The following is a 15932-nucleotide window of genomic DNA, read 5'->3' on the forward strand; positions in this document are numbered from 1 at the left end:
TGATGGGTGCCTCCCTTTCTCGATGTTCTTCTCTGCAGGTTGGATGATGGCTCCTTTTCGTACCGAGTTTTCCGTAAAAGAACTCACACAGAGAAATATCTTCATGCAAGCTCCCACCATTTTCCGCCCTAGTAGTTTGGATTTCTTAACACTCTAGCTACCCAAGCCCTAAGGATTTCTGATGGTATTTAGCTTGAGGAGGAGAAATCTCGTCTTTTGAAGGTTTTCGAAAAGAATGGCTATAATAGATATCAAGGTCTTAGGGGTTTTCAAAGAGCTAGTAAGGGACCCAGGGTTAAGAAAGTTATAGATGGTCATGTTTCCATGGTTAAGCTTCCTTTTACCCATGGGACCACTGACAAGATTGCTCATATCCTTAAAAAGCATAAGATCCTTACTACCTTTAACCCCCTTAGTACCATTAGAAGCTCCCTTAGATCAGTTAAGGACTCGATTGACCCTGAAGACATGAAAGGGGTTTATTCAATCCCTTTCTTTTGTGGGATTACCAACATTGGGGAAATGGGTCGCTCCATCAATCTTCGTATTCAAGAGCATATTGCAGACATCATACACAAGCGTTCCCGCTCCTCAGCTATAGTTGAGCATGCAAAGAAAACTACGCACCATTTCTGTATTAAGGACTCTCATGTCATCGCTAAGGTTGATCATTTTTACCACAGGAAGATACAGGAGGCCACTGGAATTGAAAAGCATGTGAGAAATCTCAGTAGGGATGATGGTTGGAAATTAAGTAGGAGTTGGGTTCCTGCCCTTTTGTCTTGACTTCTCGATTTTCTAATAAAATTTTATTATTCATTTTTGTTTTGGTTTTAATGTTTTTTCATTTGATTTATTTTGGTTTTGTTTTTGAATTATCCTTTCCATTATTTTCCTCTTTTCTATTTTATGGTTCTTCTATGTTCCTTCTTTACTTATTAGGATTCTCATTTTAATCTTTTAATTCAATTTTATTAGTATTTTATTATTAATTTTTAATTATTAAGACTTGCCCCTTAGTAATATATTAATTATTTATTATTTTTATATATATTTTTTGACCTTCTCTTTTTCCCTTGACTTCTCAGTTTATTAAAAAAAAAAGTAGTCTTATTTTTTGGTTTTTTTTTTTCATAATTTTTCATTTTATTTATTTTGGTTTTGTTTTTTATATCTTTTCTATTCTTTTCATCTTTTCCATTTTGTGGCTCTTCTATACTCCTTCTTTAACTATTTTGATTATTTTTATCTTTTAATTTAATTCTATTAATAATTTATTATTCATTTTTAATTATTTGCACCTCAGTAATATATAAAGTAGTAATTTATTAATTAGTTATTAATTTTATACCTTATTTCTTTTATGTTTTTTACCTTCTCTTAAACATTAGATGTTTTTCCTTGGTCTTTAATATTAGTACTATTATTTATTATTTATTTTATAATTTCCTAACTACTTAGCTTCTTTGAATAATATTTTGATCTAACTATACGTTAATGTTCATCTTAAAACATTTTGCAGTATGCGATCGGAGAGCTATGGTGGAAACGAGGGTTTGAAGCTCACGGACTCATAGTGTTTGTGCAGGAAACTAAATGTTCTAAGTAGAACTTCGGCGTAAATCACATAAAAAGAGACATTTGTCGACGCGTTTCGAACCAACCAGTGTGGTTCGTCGTCAGGACAAGTTGAAGAAACAGATCCAGCTTTGCATGCTAAATAGTCTAAGCAGAGCCTCCAACAACTATCTTGACCAATGGCTAATTTTGACTTAGGGACTGCAGTCAAAAAGTCAAAATGATAATGTAATGGGAGTTAGTTATCATACCTTAGATTATATAAAATAAATAATTATAGATGTTGATTACGTTATTAGTTTATTAAAAAAATTTGACTTATATGAGAATTAGTTAGATCAAGGACCTAACTTTTATATATATATATATATGATCCGGATTTTGGGAGGAGGCCCCCAAGATCTAAAATATTGAAATGGATCTTGGGAGGAGAGACCCTCAAGATCTGAAAACTTGCATTGCCAGAAGAAAAATAGGAGAATGCCCAATAAACAAACCACAAAGAAGCCTTTTATTAAAACCCACTGATCTGGATTTAAACAGGAATGCAACAAAATATAGAGGTAACCAGAAAGATAGTTATGCAGCGGAAATAATACTTTATTTCATTAATGGAAAATACTGAAATATGCTTACAACCAGAAATGGAAATAAACCAGCTAAGGCAATGGTAGCTTATCTCTGAGAAGAGATGTGGTGGCTACATGCCTCTGAACTGTAAAGGCTACATTGTGGCAGACCATCTGTCCTTTTACAAAATGTGATCTGTTACTTATAGTATTTTTCAATTACAATACCATGGGTCAATTCCATGGGTGAATGAATACCATGGGTGGATTTTACAATACCATGGGCAGATGCCATTTACAATACCATGGGTAAATTCCATGGGTCGATGAATAATATGGGTGGATGAGTACCATGGGTGGATTTTACAATACCATGGGCGGACGCCATTTACAATACCATGGGTAAATTCCATGGGTCGATGAATAATATGGGTGAATGAGTACCATGGGTTGATGCCATTTTCCATTCGGATCATTCCTCCCTCCTTAAGAAGCAATGGTCCCCATTGCGTAAAGTTCCCTCCTGCAAAGCCTTTGTTGAATATGAAGAGCCATTGAAGATAAGAGTTTTATGTGGTTAACCCATAACCATGATAAACGAAGATCTGAGGATAGAGATACCCTGTAATGCTTGTGACCAACTGTGATGATGACAGTGTGCGGCCTAGCAAATGGACTTCGATGAAGTGTTGGTTTGTGGATGACCCATAACCATGAAGATCCGAGGATAGAGATACCCTGTAATGCTTGTGACCAACTGTGATACTGACAGTGTGCGGCCGAGCAAATGGACTTCGATGTTTGTGGATGACCCATAACCGTGATCTTTGTTGCTGATGAAGTAGCAGGTGCCTACATAGCCTGGGGTGGGAGGACACATCTCCAAATAACCCAAGCCGAATGCTGCTATGTTGAAACTGATAAATGTGAAGCAGGTGCCTACTAAAGTGGGGTGGGAGGGCACGTCTCCAATGGAAACCCACTCCGAATGCTGCTCCAGAATTAAAATGGACATAACTCGGCCAATATAACTCAGAATATTTATTATAACCTGTTTTTAGAAGCAGAAGGATCATTTTGCATCTTCTCATGAGTTGGAAATCCTTATCTGGACACTCTGAGATCTCAGATTCGCGCTGCAACAGTTCCGCCGTCACAAAATTTTTGATAAAATAGCTGATTTTAAATCAGCGATATCTCCCACATCCGAACTCCGATTCGACCCATTTTTTTTTTTGAAATTGGGTGATTTTTCGAGAGGAATCCAGATCTGGTATTTTTTTTTTGTAAATTTTGTACCAAATGTTTCATATCTGATCTGAAAAGTCGCCGCCCAAAAAATTTCCTGCAAAAAAAATTGAGATTGAAATATGCATGAAACCCTCATTCCCATGGAATCGTAACCTGCTCTGATACCACTGATCCGGATTTTGGGAGGAGGCCCCCAAGATCTAAAATATTGAAATGGATCTTGGGAGGAGAGACCCTCAAGATCTGAAAACTTGCATTGCCAGAAGAAAAATAGGAGAATGCCCAATAAACAAACCACAAAGAAACCTTTTATTAAAACCCACTGATCTGGATTTAAACAGGAATGCAACAAAATATAGAGGTAACCAGAAAGATAGTTATGCAGCGGAAATAATACTTTATTTCATTAATGGAAAATACTGAAATATGCTTACAACCAGAAATGGAAATAAACCAGCTAGGGCAATGGTAGCTTATCTCTGAGAAGAGATGTGGTGGCTACATGCCTCTGAACTGTAAAGGCTACATTGTGGCAGACCATCTGTCCTTTTACAAAATGTGATCTGTTACTTATAGTATTTTTCAATTACAATACCATGGGTCAATTCCATGGGTGAATGAATACCATGGGTGGATTTTACAATACCATGGGTAAATTCCATGGGTCGATGAATAATATGGGTGGATGAGTACCATGGGTGGATTTTACAATACCATGGGCGGACGCCATTTACAATACCATGGGTAAATTCCATGGGTCGATGAATAATATGGGTGAATGAGTACCATGGGTTGATGCCATTTTCCATTCGGATCAATATATATATATATATATATATATATATATATATATATATATATATATATATATAGATATAAATGTAAGGTAATTTTAGGATGATAGTTAGTTATAATAACTGTATATTACTAGAAAGTTAAAATTAAATATATATATATATATATATAATAGAAGTTAGTTGAAAGGTATAATTTAAAAAAGTAAATTAAGTGGGAATTAGTTATATTAAAGACCAATATATATATATATATAAATATATATAAGGTAGGTAGGTTAGTTTTTTCCGAGGAAAAAATACCGCGCTTTTCTATTAATAGAGCAATAAAAAAGCTACAAAAAAAGAATGCGTGAGCATTCAGCAGTGTTTTCAAGATCCACAGAGAAAATTTTCTCTACTGAGTTACCAGAGTTAGCCATGTCTTTTTAGACCAAAAGACATTTTGTGCTCTCCTGTTTGCCAGCCTGAAGCGGCCGTTTCAAAATAATATGGTTTATAACTGTCCCCATAAAGTCCTGGGCCTCCTTTTTAAACAGGAAAACAGCCCAAAAAACAAAAAACATTTAAGATTTTACATAAAGAAAGTATTTAAAACACAGTCATTGCTATCTCAGGAGCATGCTTATCAGAACTGCACGATGAAGAAAGAAAGACAAAAGACTAAGAAAAAGGAGGGAGATCCGACACACGGATCAGGTCCTGAGACTGCTCCGTTATCCTCCAAACTCCCAAAGCTTGCTGCAGACCTGTTTTAGAATACCGGTCGGCCTCTTCATTATTTTCCCTGTAAATATGAGCAATGGTGAAACTATTAAAATGAGTCTTTAAACTTTTTACTTCTTCCAGCAGGGGCAACAACATATAATTCCTGCAAATAAATTTCTCATTGACCCAATGAACCACATTTGCCGAGTCACCAAAAATCTGAACAGTGAGGATGTTTCTATGGATAAGCCAGCAAAGGAGTAATTTTAAGGCGGATAATTCTGCAAAGTTGTTTGTACCCGACCCAAGTCCTACAGAGGCTTTTAGGGAATGCGAAGGAGTGAGATGGATTATGATTCCAGCTCCCGTGACATTATTCTGGGCGGCTCCGTCAAAAAAGGCGTAGGGGATGCCCTCTCTGATAGTAAAATCCGCCCGCCTGTTTGAAGAAAGAGGACCCTCAGGTTCAGGAAGACTAGCAAAAATAGCTGAGGCTTGAAGGGCAATGACAGGAGGAGGGGTGACCTTCCCCTTGAAGATGCAGCCATTTCGGGAGATCCAAATACCCCAACAGACAATTGGCGGGAGATTTCTCAAATTTTTTTCAGGGTAGTGAGACCACCAGTATTCCCATGCAGCAGATAAGGTTGCCCCATCCCACTTCCCTGAAAATTTCAGGAGTTTATAAGTTTCCTCCCAAACTGTCAAGGAGAAAGGACAACTTACAAAGAGGTGATGGATCGATTCAGAGGCTTCTTTACAAAGAGGACATCTACTCGGCCCCAATTGGAAACGAGCTTGAAGAATATCCCAAGTGGGGATTTTATTTTTTAACGCACACCAGAGAAAAATTCTGGCTTTTTTGGGACATTTTAATTTGAAGAGGGGCTTTGCCCACCAAACCGGGGCCTCCCACCCTTTTCTGCTCATCAAAAAATCGTATCCAGCCTTTGGGGAGTAACGACCTGTTTCTGCATGAGCCCAGACCAGAGAATCATGAGAGTCCTTTAATCTGACATTCGAACGTTTAAGTTCTTGAATGAAATCATTCCATTCTTCTCGCCAACGAAGATCCAAATCCAAATCTTCAGCTGACTTCCATCCCTGCCCCCAAATGGAAGACAGACCCGGGTTTGCAATCTGATGAAGCTGTTTGATTCCTTTTGCGTCAAGTTGCTCAAGCAAACCAGGAGAAAGAGCAAAATGTTCATTACACCCAACCCAAGGGTCCTTACCAATTCGCACACATTCACCATTCCCCACCTGCCAAGCTAGTCCTTGTTCTATGATTTTAAAAGCATCCAAGGTTGCCTTCCAAATGACCGAGCAATTTCTCCCTTTTTTGTTTGGGCTTCTTATCCAATCTTCCAATGGGGTTGGATCAATATATTTCCTTTTGACAACCCTGGTCCAGAGATTTTCTGCCACTACTATTCGCCAACCTGATTTTGCCGCCAAGGATTGGCAGAAATCCACTAGCTGTTTGACTCCCCAACCTCCCCACTCCTTCGGTCTAGCGATCTTGTCCCAAGCGACCCAGGGAAGCACAGCATTTTCCTTTGTTCCTGACCACAAGAATCTGCTGCAAATCTGCCTGATTTTATGAATAATCCCTCTGGGAATCCAGGTCAGTGCTGCCCAAAAAACAGGAATGGCTTGAAGGACTGAATTGACCAAAGTCAGTCTGCCAGCTCTTGAGAGCCACTTGTAACTCCAGTGCGAAATCCTCTGCTCAATCTTTGCCACTAACCAGTACCAATCTTGTTTGCGATAAGAGGACGGTTTTAGCCAAAACCCTAGGTATTTGAAAGGCTCATCCATCGGACAGGTTTCAAAAGGCATGATGGATGTAATTGCATTTGCCTCTTGCCTAGTGAAACCCTCCAAAATGTAATGAGATTTCCTGTGATTCACTTGAAGTCCTGTGGCTTTCAGAAACAGGTCAATGATATCTTTAAGAACTTTGACTTCATCTAGATTCCCATTTAAGAATAACAAAATATCATCAACAAAAAGTAGATGAGAAATGAACAAATTTACAGCAACCTCCAAACCTGTAAACAAGCCTGACTGTTTTGCTTTTAAGATCAGTCTGCTCAGCCCCTCTGCTGCCAGGAGGAAGAGAAGTGGAGACAGCGGACACCCTTGTCTCAGACCTCGCTGGCTTTTGAAAAATTGAGAGGCCGCCCCATTAATCAGCACCGCAAAATTGACATTTGTAATACACCCCATAATCCAATTTATGAACTCTACTTTGAACCCCAGGTGCGTCAGTAATAATCTTAGGTAGGACCAGTCAATCCTATCATAGGCCTTGGACAGATCAATTTTTAAAACAGCCCCTTTCTTCTTTGCTTGTCTGATACTGTGGATGGTTTCCTGTGCTACTCCGATTGCCTCGTGAATTTGCCGACCATCCAGGAACCCGAACTGCTCACTTGAGATACACTCAGATAGAAAGGGCTTCAGGCGCACCGCAATAATCTTCGCAATTATCTTATAAATTGTATTGCAAAGGGAGATAGGCCTGAAATCTTCAAAAGAAGCCGGATTCTCATTTTTTGGAATAAGTGCTATGAAAGTAGCATTGAAAGAACTGAAAATTTCACCTTTCTTTCTGGACTCCTCCACCACCTCAGTAAGCTCATCACCAATAATATCAAAAAAATAAGTGAAAAGTTCTATCGTCCAGCCATCCGGGCCCGGGCTTTTATCCTTAGGCATTGCCTTAATAACACGTTCAACTTCCTCCTTGTCCACTTCTCTAAAGAGGAACTCTGCATCTTCTTCATCCACAAATCTTGGAAAAGCTTGAGCTGTTCTAATAATTTCAGCCAAAGAGATCCCCCCAGGATTAGAAAAGAGGGCTTGAAAATGATTCTTCCCCAAAGAAGAGATTGCTTCAAAAGAGGACACCTCCCTGCCTTCGGGGTCTCTCATCTTCCAGATGGTGTTTGCAATTTTCCGTCCTTTTGCATAATTGTGAAAAAACTTAGTATTTTCATCCCCTGCTTTTAACCAAATGGCCCTACTTTTCAATCTCCACTCCTCTTCTTTCTCCAACAAAATCTTTGCTCTGCCCCTCTCTAAAGACAATATTTTCTCTTTTGAATCCTGAGACGCATAGGCATCTGAGTCAGGGTCTTCAAGAATCCCAAGAGCCTCCTCAATCTTTACCAACTCCTCATCCTGTTTCCTCCTTCTCTCAGAAGCCCAATCAATGGTAGCTCTCTTAAGCCTTTTCAGATTCTCCATAAAATGACCTCCTTTGTTGACCTGAGAATTTGGACCCAAATGTCTCCAGGTGCTTTTGAAAAGTTGTTGATAGGACTCCTCCTGTAGCCAAGAAGCATTAAATTTGAAAGGAGTAGCCGGCTTTGCAGGGGGCTTAGAGAGTTCAAGGAAAATTGGGAAATGATCCGAGTTTCCCCCATCCCCCACCCATTGTCGGAACAAAGGTATAAAAGTCGCCAGCGTTTCATTAATGAGGAAACGATCCAATCTCTTAGCTACCCTATCTTCGCCCGTTCTTCTGTTCCTCCAGGTCGGCTTTGCCTTTATAATATTAACATCAATCAACTTTGCATTCTGGAGGGCCTTTGAGAAGAAATCAGATAAAGGATCTTCCCTCGCGGAGGGTCCCCAAGCTTCCGCCATCCCCAAGGAGAAATTTAAATCACCCCCAATAATCAAATTCTTATTCCATAGGATCTCTTTTGACAGAAAATTATTCCAAAAAGAAACTCTGCCCTGGCAAGGACCATATATGTTAATAAGCATCAGAGGCTGGTCAAACTCAGTCGAGAGAGCCTCCACACCCAAAACATGATCCGAACCCCAACTGTTTTGAATCTTTAATCTCCCGACCCTGAAACCTATAGCAAGGCCTCCAGAGTGACCAGCAGCGTCGAGTGCAGTAAAAGACCACCCCGGTAAAAGAGAACGCAATGAGGATTCGACATCGGTTCCCTTGCCCAAGGTTTCCTGAAGAAAAACAAAATCCGGATGATGTCGAGTAATGAGATCTTTTAGCGCTAGTTTTTTGGGCTTACTAGCTAAACCCCTACAGTTCCAGGACAGACAGATCATTTAAAAACCGCCTCAGGGGTTTTCGCTGCTCTAAGCGCCCCAGGAATCGTCATTTGCTTCCCATCAGCCACATCAAACTTTGCCTTAACTTGAGTCTTTGATAATAAAGATTTCCTACCTCTACCTTTCTTAGAAGGACCCCTAGAAGACTCAGGACTTAGACCGCCCACCGATTCCTGAAAATCATTGTTTAGTGCAGAGGGCTTATGGAGGGACCTTAAGTTATAGTGACGGGTGGCAGAGGGACAACCCTTTCCCAGGTTGTTCTTTGGAAACACCTCACTGTTCAGATTTAAAGACGGGATGGCTTCCGACAAAGACTCTATGTTATGAGAGAGTTCTTCTGAATTTTGCAACTTGGAAGAGATTGCCACCTTATCATCATTACACGAAACAGAATTTACAGGGAACATAAAAGAAGAGGACTGCATACCGGGAGCTGGATCCTCCAAAGGTCCAGCCGACTCTGCCGCAGGGGTCGCTCGACCTGACTGATCATCCGATCGGTGATCGGGGCTCTCCTCCTTCTGCTGCTCATCCTCGACTGCTTGGGAGGAAGGGGTTCCGTCCTGGTGGTCCTCCTCAGGGACTTCCTCTTTCTTTTGAGATTTGGGTGATCCCGACAAGTCCTCCCAATCCTCCACCTTCTGCTGAAACCCCCTTCTTCTTTTCCCCAAAGGGCAGTCCCTCGCTAAATGCCCGCATTCATGGCAAACATGACATCTGAAGGGGAAGAGTTCATAGTCTAGCATTTGTTCATAGACAAATTCCTTGTATTGCAGAGGAAACGATTCCACAAGTCCTTCAGATGGATTGAGCCTTACCAGAATCCTTGCAACCCCCCTTTCAAAGGTATGCAGATAAGATCTATCCACATCCAGAAAAGTACCTAAATGGTTTCCTATCGATTTGAAGACTGAGTCCACCCATAGGTACGGCGGAAGATTTGGGGCCCGAACCCAAACAGGAAATTCATCAACTTTCTCCTTCGCTGCATCAAACATGGGGGTCCATCGTTTGAAGAAAACCGGTCTGTTTCCAAAAGCCCAATTCCGAGCTTCAACCCATTCCATGGCTTCCTTTGAGTCGAATTTCACCCTGAACCATCCTTTAAGCAGCGTATCAGTTCTAAAGGACTTTGCTGGTGTCTCCCGCCATTGACTCTCCGCCCACTGCCTTAAAAATTTACCAGATACGTACCTCCCTCTTGCTCTGCCAACAAGAGTGCATTCAGCAACCTCCAATGCTTCTTCGACCTGGACATCCATGCCCAGAACCAGATTTGAAACCCGCTTCTTTTTCCACTCTTTTGCCTTCTTTCTTTTTTCCTCTACTTTCTCTATTGCCGGCTCCGGAGCCTTTCCCTCATCAGACGAAAGTAGGCCGTCCTCCTCCCGCACAAGGGTTTTCCCAACGCCCTTGGGGTTTTGGTTTTCATTGGCCAGTGATGGATCAACCAGACCCTCCACAGGGCTGCCCGCCTCTCCTAGAGCTGAATGTCCATCATGCAAAGATTTTTCGAGCTGCGGAGGGTTTGAGAGGACCCCCGCAGGCGAAGAATTGTAGAGACCCGCATTACCCTCTTCCCTATCAAATATACCCGGCAGCCGATCGTTCGAAAGCAACTTTCTTTTTACCTTCTCCTGAGAAAACTGTTCTCCCGAAACTTTCCCCACCCCCTGTACGCCACCCACCGTTCTCCATACTCCATGAATTTGGGGAAAATTGATTATGTCCTCGAGACCGCCCGATGAAACAATGTTTTTTGCAGGAGAGAAAGCCTTACCAACCGGAGGAGGGCCAAACTTGTCCTTCGGCGGGCCGAGATGATGGTGAGGGCTTAAAGGCTCCGAAAGCCTTCCTCCTCCCCCACAGCTGCTCGAGAGTTCCAAACTCTCTTCCAAGAGCCCCTTGACCGGATTGTGACGCCACGAGACTCCTCCCGGAAAAAACGCACCAGAGAAACTGTTCGAATGCCCAACAATTTCACTAATATTCTTCTCCGTGACTTCCTTGCCCCAAACAGTAAGTATATCTTCAGGGGCCGGGTCCAGGTCAACCGAATCACTAGTAATTACCATGGTTAAAAGCGCCCCGTAAAAAACTGTAACCGACTTGCGCTCAAAGCCCGAAAGGGAAACTTAGGTAGGTTAGTTATAATTACTAGAAACTTAAAAATATGAAATAATTTTATATGGTGATTACGTTATTAGCTGGTTAAAAGGTATAATAATAAAAATTGTAAATTCAATGGAAATTAGTTAGATAAAAGACCTTACTTTCATATATAAATATATTTATATATATAAGGTAATTTTAGGGTGATAGTTGGTTATAGTAATTATATATTACTAATAAGTTAAAATAAGAAGGATAGATAACTAAAAGATACATAAAAATAAAAATGAATAAAATCCAATTAAGAACGTAGAATAAATAAATCAAAAAAAAAAATTAATAGACCAAAAAAAATAAAAATTAATAATAATAATATATAATAGTTATGATTATATTCATTAATATCTATCAGGAAGAAATAAATAGAAAGAGCGCCTAACATAAAAAGAAGGAGAAGGACCGGAAAAAGTCCAAAACAAGAAGGACAAACCCTAACGAAAGCAAAGAAAAATAAAAGGGGGGGGGGGGGGGGGGGGGGGGGGGAGGGAGGAAGAGAAAGACTAGGATGAAAGGGCAAGGATCCAACATCTACTGATCTTCCAGCCATCATCTCTATTGAGATTGTTTGGCCTTCTTTCAAACTCAATAGCTTCCCTGAATTTACGATGATAGAACTGAGCAACTTTGGCAACAACCTTGGCCTCCTCTATACACACCTAATGCTTGGTCTTTTCTACATGCTCCGCAAATGCTGAAGACTTGGATCTCCCATGTCTTAGGTCGGCTGCAGGTTCGCTAATCCTTTGATGGATGGAGCGCCCTGTTTCCCCAATATAGGGGGTCCTAGAAGAACAAGGGATCAAGTAGACACCCTTCATGTCCTTACGGTTAATGGGATCTTTCACCGATCGGAGGGAATTGCGAATGGTGTTGAGGGGCCTAAAGGTTGAGGGAATCTCATACCTCTTAAGGATCCAAGCAATCTTGTCCGTGGTTCCTTGGACATAGGGAAGATGGACACCTAGACGGCGCTCTTTTGGCTCTTTCTTAATTAACGCATTTTTAGAGGCTTTACAGAAAGCCTTCTGACCTAGGCGCCTACTATATCCATTCTCCACAAAGACGTCAAGGAGATGGGATCTCTCCTTATCAAAGCTCTCACTATCAGAAATCCTAAGGGCACGAGTAGCGAGGGTGTTAAGAACACCCATCTTCTGAGCAGGGAAATGATGGGAATCGGCATGAAGATACTGCTCAGTATGCATTTTCTTTCGGAACACAGAGTGGGAGAGATAGCCATCCTTATTCCTAGATATAAGAATATCCAGGAAAGGGAGGCAACCATTGACCTCTTTTTCCATGGTGAACTTAATGGCAGAGGACTGGTTGTTGAGGTGATTAAAGAAGTGATCCAGCTCCATTAACCCTAAGGACATGAAGGGTGTCTAATTGATCCCTTGTTCTTGTGGGACCCCCTATATTGGGGAAACAGGGCGTTCCATCCATCAAAGGATCAGCGAACATGCAGCCGACCTAAGACATGGGAGATCCAAGTCTTCAGCATTGGCGGAGCATGTAGAAAAGACCAAGCATCATGTGTGCATAGAGGAGGCCGAGGTTGTTGCCAAAGTTGCTCAGTTCCATCATCGTAAATTCAGGGAAGCTATTGAGATTGAAAGAAGGCCAAACAATCTCAATAGAGATGACGGCTGGAAGATCAGTAGATGTTGGATCCCTGCCCTTTCATCCTAGTCTTTCTCTTCCTCCCTCCCCCCCCCCCCCCCCCCTTTTTCTTTTTCTTTTTCTTTGCTTTCGTTAGGGTTTGTCCTTCTTGTTTTGGACTTTTTCCGGTCCTTCTCCTTCTTTTTATGTTAGGCACTCTTTCTATTTATTTCTTCCTGATAGATATTAATGAATATAATCATAACTACTATATATTATTACTATTAATTTTTTTTTTGGTCTATTAATTTTTATTTATTTATTCTACGTTCTTAATTAGATTTTATTCATTTTTATTTTTATGTATCTTTTAGTTATCTATCCTTCTTATTTTAACTTATTAGTAATATATAATTACTTAACCAACTATCACCCTAAAATTACCTTATATATATAAATATATTTATATATGAAAGTAAGGTCATTTATCTAACTAATTTCCATTGAATTTACAATTTTTATTATTATACCTTTTAACCAGCTAATAACGTAATCACCATATAAAATTATTTCATATTTTTAAGTTTCTAGTAATTATAACTAACTAACCTACCTTATATATATTTTTATATATATATTGGTCTTTAATATAACTAATTCCCACTTAATTTACTTTTTAAAATTATACCTTTCAACTAACTTCTGTTATTATATATATATATATATATATATTTTATCTATTTAATTTTAACTTTCTAGTAATATATAGTTATTATAACTAACTATCATCCTAAAATTACCTTACATTTATATATATATATATATATATATATATATACAAAAGCTAGGTCCTTGATCTAACTAATTCTCATATAAGTCAAATTTTTTTAATAAACTAATAACGTAATCAACATCTATAATTATTTCTTTAATATAATCTAAGGTATGATAACTAACTCCCATTATATTATCTTTTTGACTTTTTGACTGCAGTCCCTAAGTCAAAATTAGCCGTTGGTCAAGATAGTCGTTGGAGGCTCTGCTCAAACTATTTAGCATGCAAAGCTGGATCTGTTTCTTCAACTTGTTCTGACGATGAACCACACTGGTTGGTTCGAAACGTGTCGACAAATGTCTCTCTTTATGTGATTTACGCCGAAGTTCTACTTATAACTATTATGGATCATAGAAGCCTCAATTCAACAAACTAAATGTTCAAGCAGCACAGTAATCAATATCAACAAAAAACTAGGTAAGCTTATGGAATACTTGGAGACTGCCAGCAATGGATGGGAGGGAGGCTTAATCACTCTGTGGAATCCACAAGTAATCAAGATCCTTTCCTCTGAGGCGGCCAGATCCTTCATAGCTGTAGAAGCTCAAGTTGTAGGAAACTCTGAGACCTATCTTTGTACTAATGTCTATGGTCCACAAAAGCTAGAGGACAAGCTTCTTTTTTTGAGAACTCTGCTTAACCTGAAGCTAAGGTATCCCCAAGCAAAGGCAATCATAGGAGGGGATTTCAACATGATAACCACCCTCATGGAAAAGAAAGGAGGTATAAGGAAACTCAACAGAGACTCTGAAGCTTTCCTAGACTTCATCAAGATGACTAATCTAGTGGATGTTTTCCCCAAAAGTGGTGCTTTCACATGGAACAACAAAAGGGGAGGTGAAAGGCAAATAGCTTCTCGACTGGATAGATTTCTAGTAACAGAAGGAATACTGCTGGAAGGAATTATAGTGGAATCAGATATTCTTCCCAGTGGAGGGTCAGACCACTGGCCCATTACATTGACTGCTGCAATCCAAGGTACTCCAAGAAATAAACCTTTTAGATTCGAAAAATTCTGGCTCACCCATCCTGATTTCATACAGCAAATTGAACAATGGTGGAAAGAACCTGTGGGAATTAAAGGCACCAAAATGTATAGGTTACAGGGTAAGCTGAAATACATTAAAGACAAAATCAAAATCTGGAATCAAGTAGTCTTTGGGAACATATTCAAAGAAAAAAAGAAACTAGAGGAGCAATTAGAGTAGATACATGAAGGATGGATTCAAGGGAACATAAACCCAGAAACTGTAACCAAGGAAAAGATGTTGATGTAGGACTGGAAATTACGTTGCCAACAGGAGGAAACTCTTTGGAAGCAAAAATCTCGAGTTCAGTGGCTTAAGGAAGGAGAACAAAATACGAAATTCTTCCACAGATTAGCTATTAACCACAGGGGAGCTAATAAAATCCTTACCCTAAAAGATGAACAGGGAGCCACGATACAGACACATGAAGAGATCTCTAATGTTCTTACTACGCATATCAGCAGAATAGCTCAAGAACCTGAAGTTGACAGAATGGAGGCCATTGATGAACTTATTTCCTCAATCCCCAAGCTAATCACGGTGGAGCAGAACTTGGATTTAACTCGAGAAATTTCCATGGAAGAGGTGGAAAAGGCCGTGAAAGAAATGCCTAATGATAAAGCACCTGGGCCTGATGGTTTGACCATTAACTTCTACAAAGCTTGTTGGGAAATAGTCAAAACAGAAGTTTGGGAGGTAGTGGAGGATTCCCGGCGATCTGCCTCAATCCTCAAGTCCCTCAATTCCACCTTCCTTGCCCTGATTCCAAAGGAGGAGGAAGCTAACACCCCTTCAAAGTTTCGTCCAATAGCGCTATGCAATGTCGTATACAAGATTATTTCCAAAGTAATAGCCAATAGAATGAAACCCATACTTCCAGGCATTATCTCAGAAGAGAAATCAGGCTATGTAGAGGGGAGACAGATTCTGGACAATGTCTTACTGGCACAAGAGATGATTCACACACTTCAAACTCGGAAGAAAGTAGGTATGATGATGCAACTAGATCTGTCAAAGGCGTATGACAAGGTTAACTGGCATTATCTGGAAGCAATATTGAGAGCCTTTGGCTTTGCTGAACAATGGATAGTTTGGATTCTAGCTTTGGTCAAATCTACTAGATTTTCAATTCTGGTGAATGGAGCCCCTTCTGCCCAATTCTCTCCTTCGCGAGGTCTTAGACAGGGTGATCCGTTATCCCCCTTCCTTTTCGTGATTTTGATGGAAGGTTTAAGTAGACTTATTCATAAAGCTAAAGAGGAAGGAGTTATTAAAGGACTGCAGCCCCTGGCCTCAATTC

The 15932-nt window shown here is 40.0% G+C and overlaps 1 protein-coding gene across 1 annotated transcript; it reads right to left on the reverse strand.

The window, feature by feature from the left end:
- Positions 1–5493: 5493 nt before the first annotated feature.
- On the reverse strand, positions 5494–11070 carry LOC149141002 (uncharacterized). Its single transcript, XM_089451123.1, has 3 exons — positions 8998–11070; positions 5804–8884; positions 5494–5565 (listed from the first exon to the last, which is right to left on the reverse strand). The coding sequence occupies exons 1-3, from the start codon at positions 11068–11070 to the stop codon at positions 5494–5496; spliced, it is 5226 nt and encodes a 1741-aa protein (XP_089307249.1).
- Between the last annotated feature and the right edge of the window lie 4862 nt (positions 11071–15932).

This window comes from Pinus tabuliformis, chromosome X, assembly GCF_031772625.1.
Source record: "Pinus tabuliformis cultivar Carrire ecotype Pingquan chromosome X, CPIR1, whole genome shotgun sequence".
Classification (NCBI taxonomy): Eukaryota; Viridiplantae; Streptophyta; class Pinopsida; order Pinales; family Pinaceae; genus Pinus; species Pinus tabuliformis.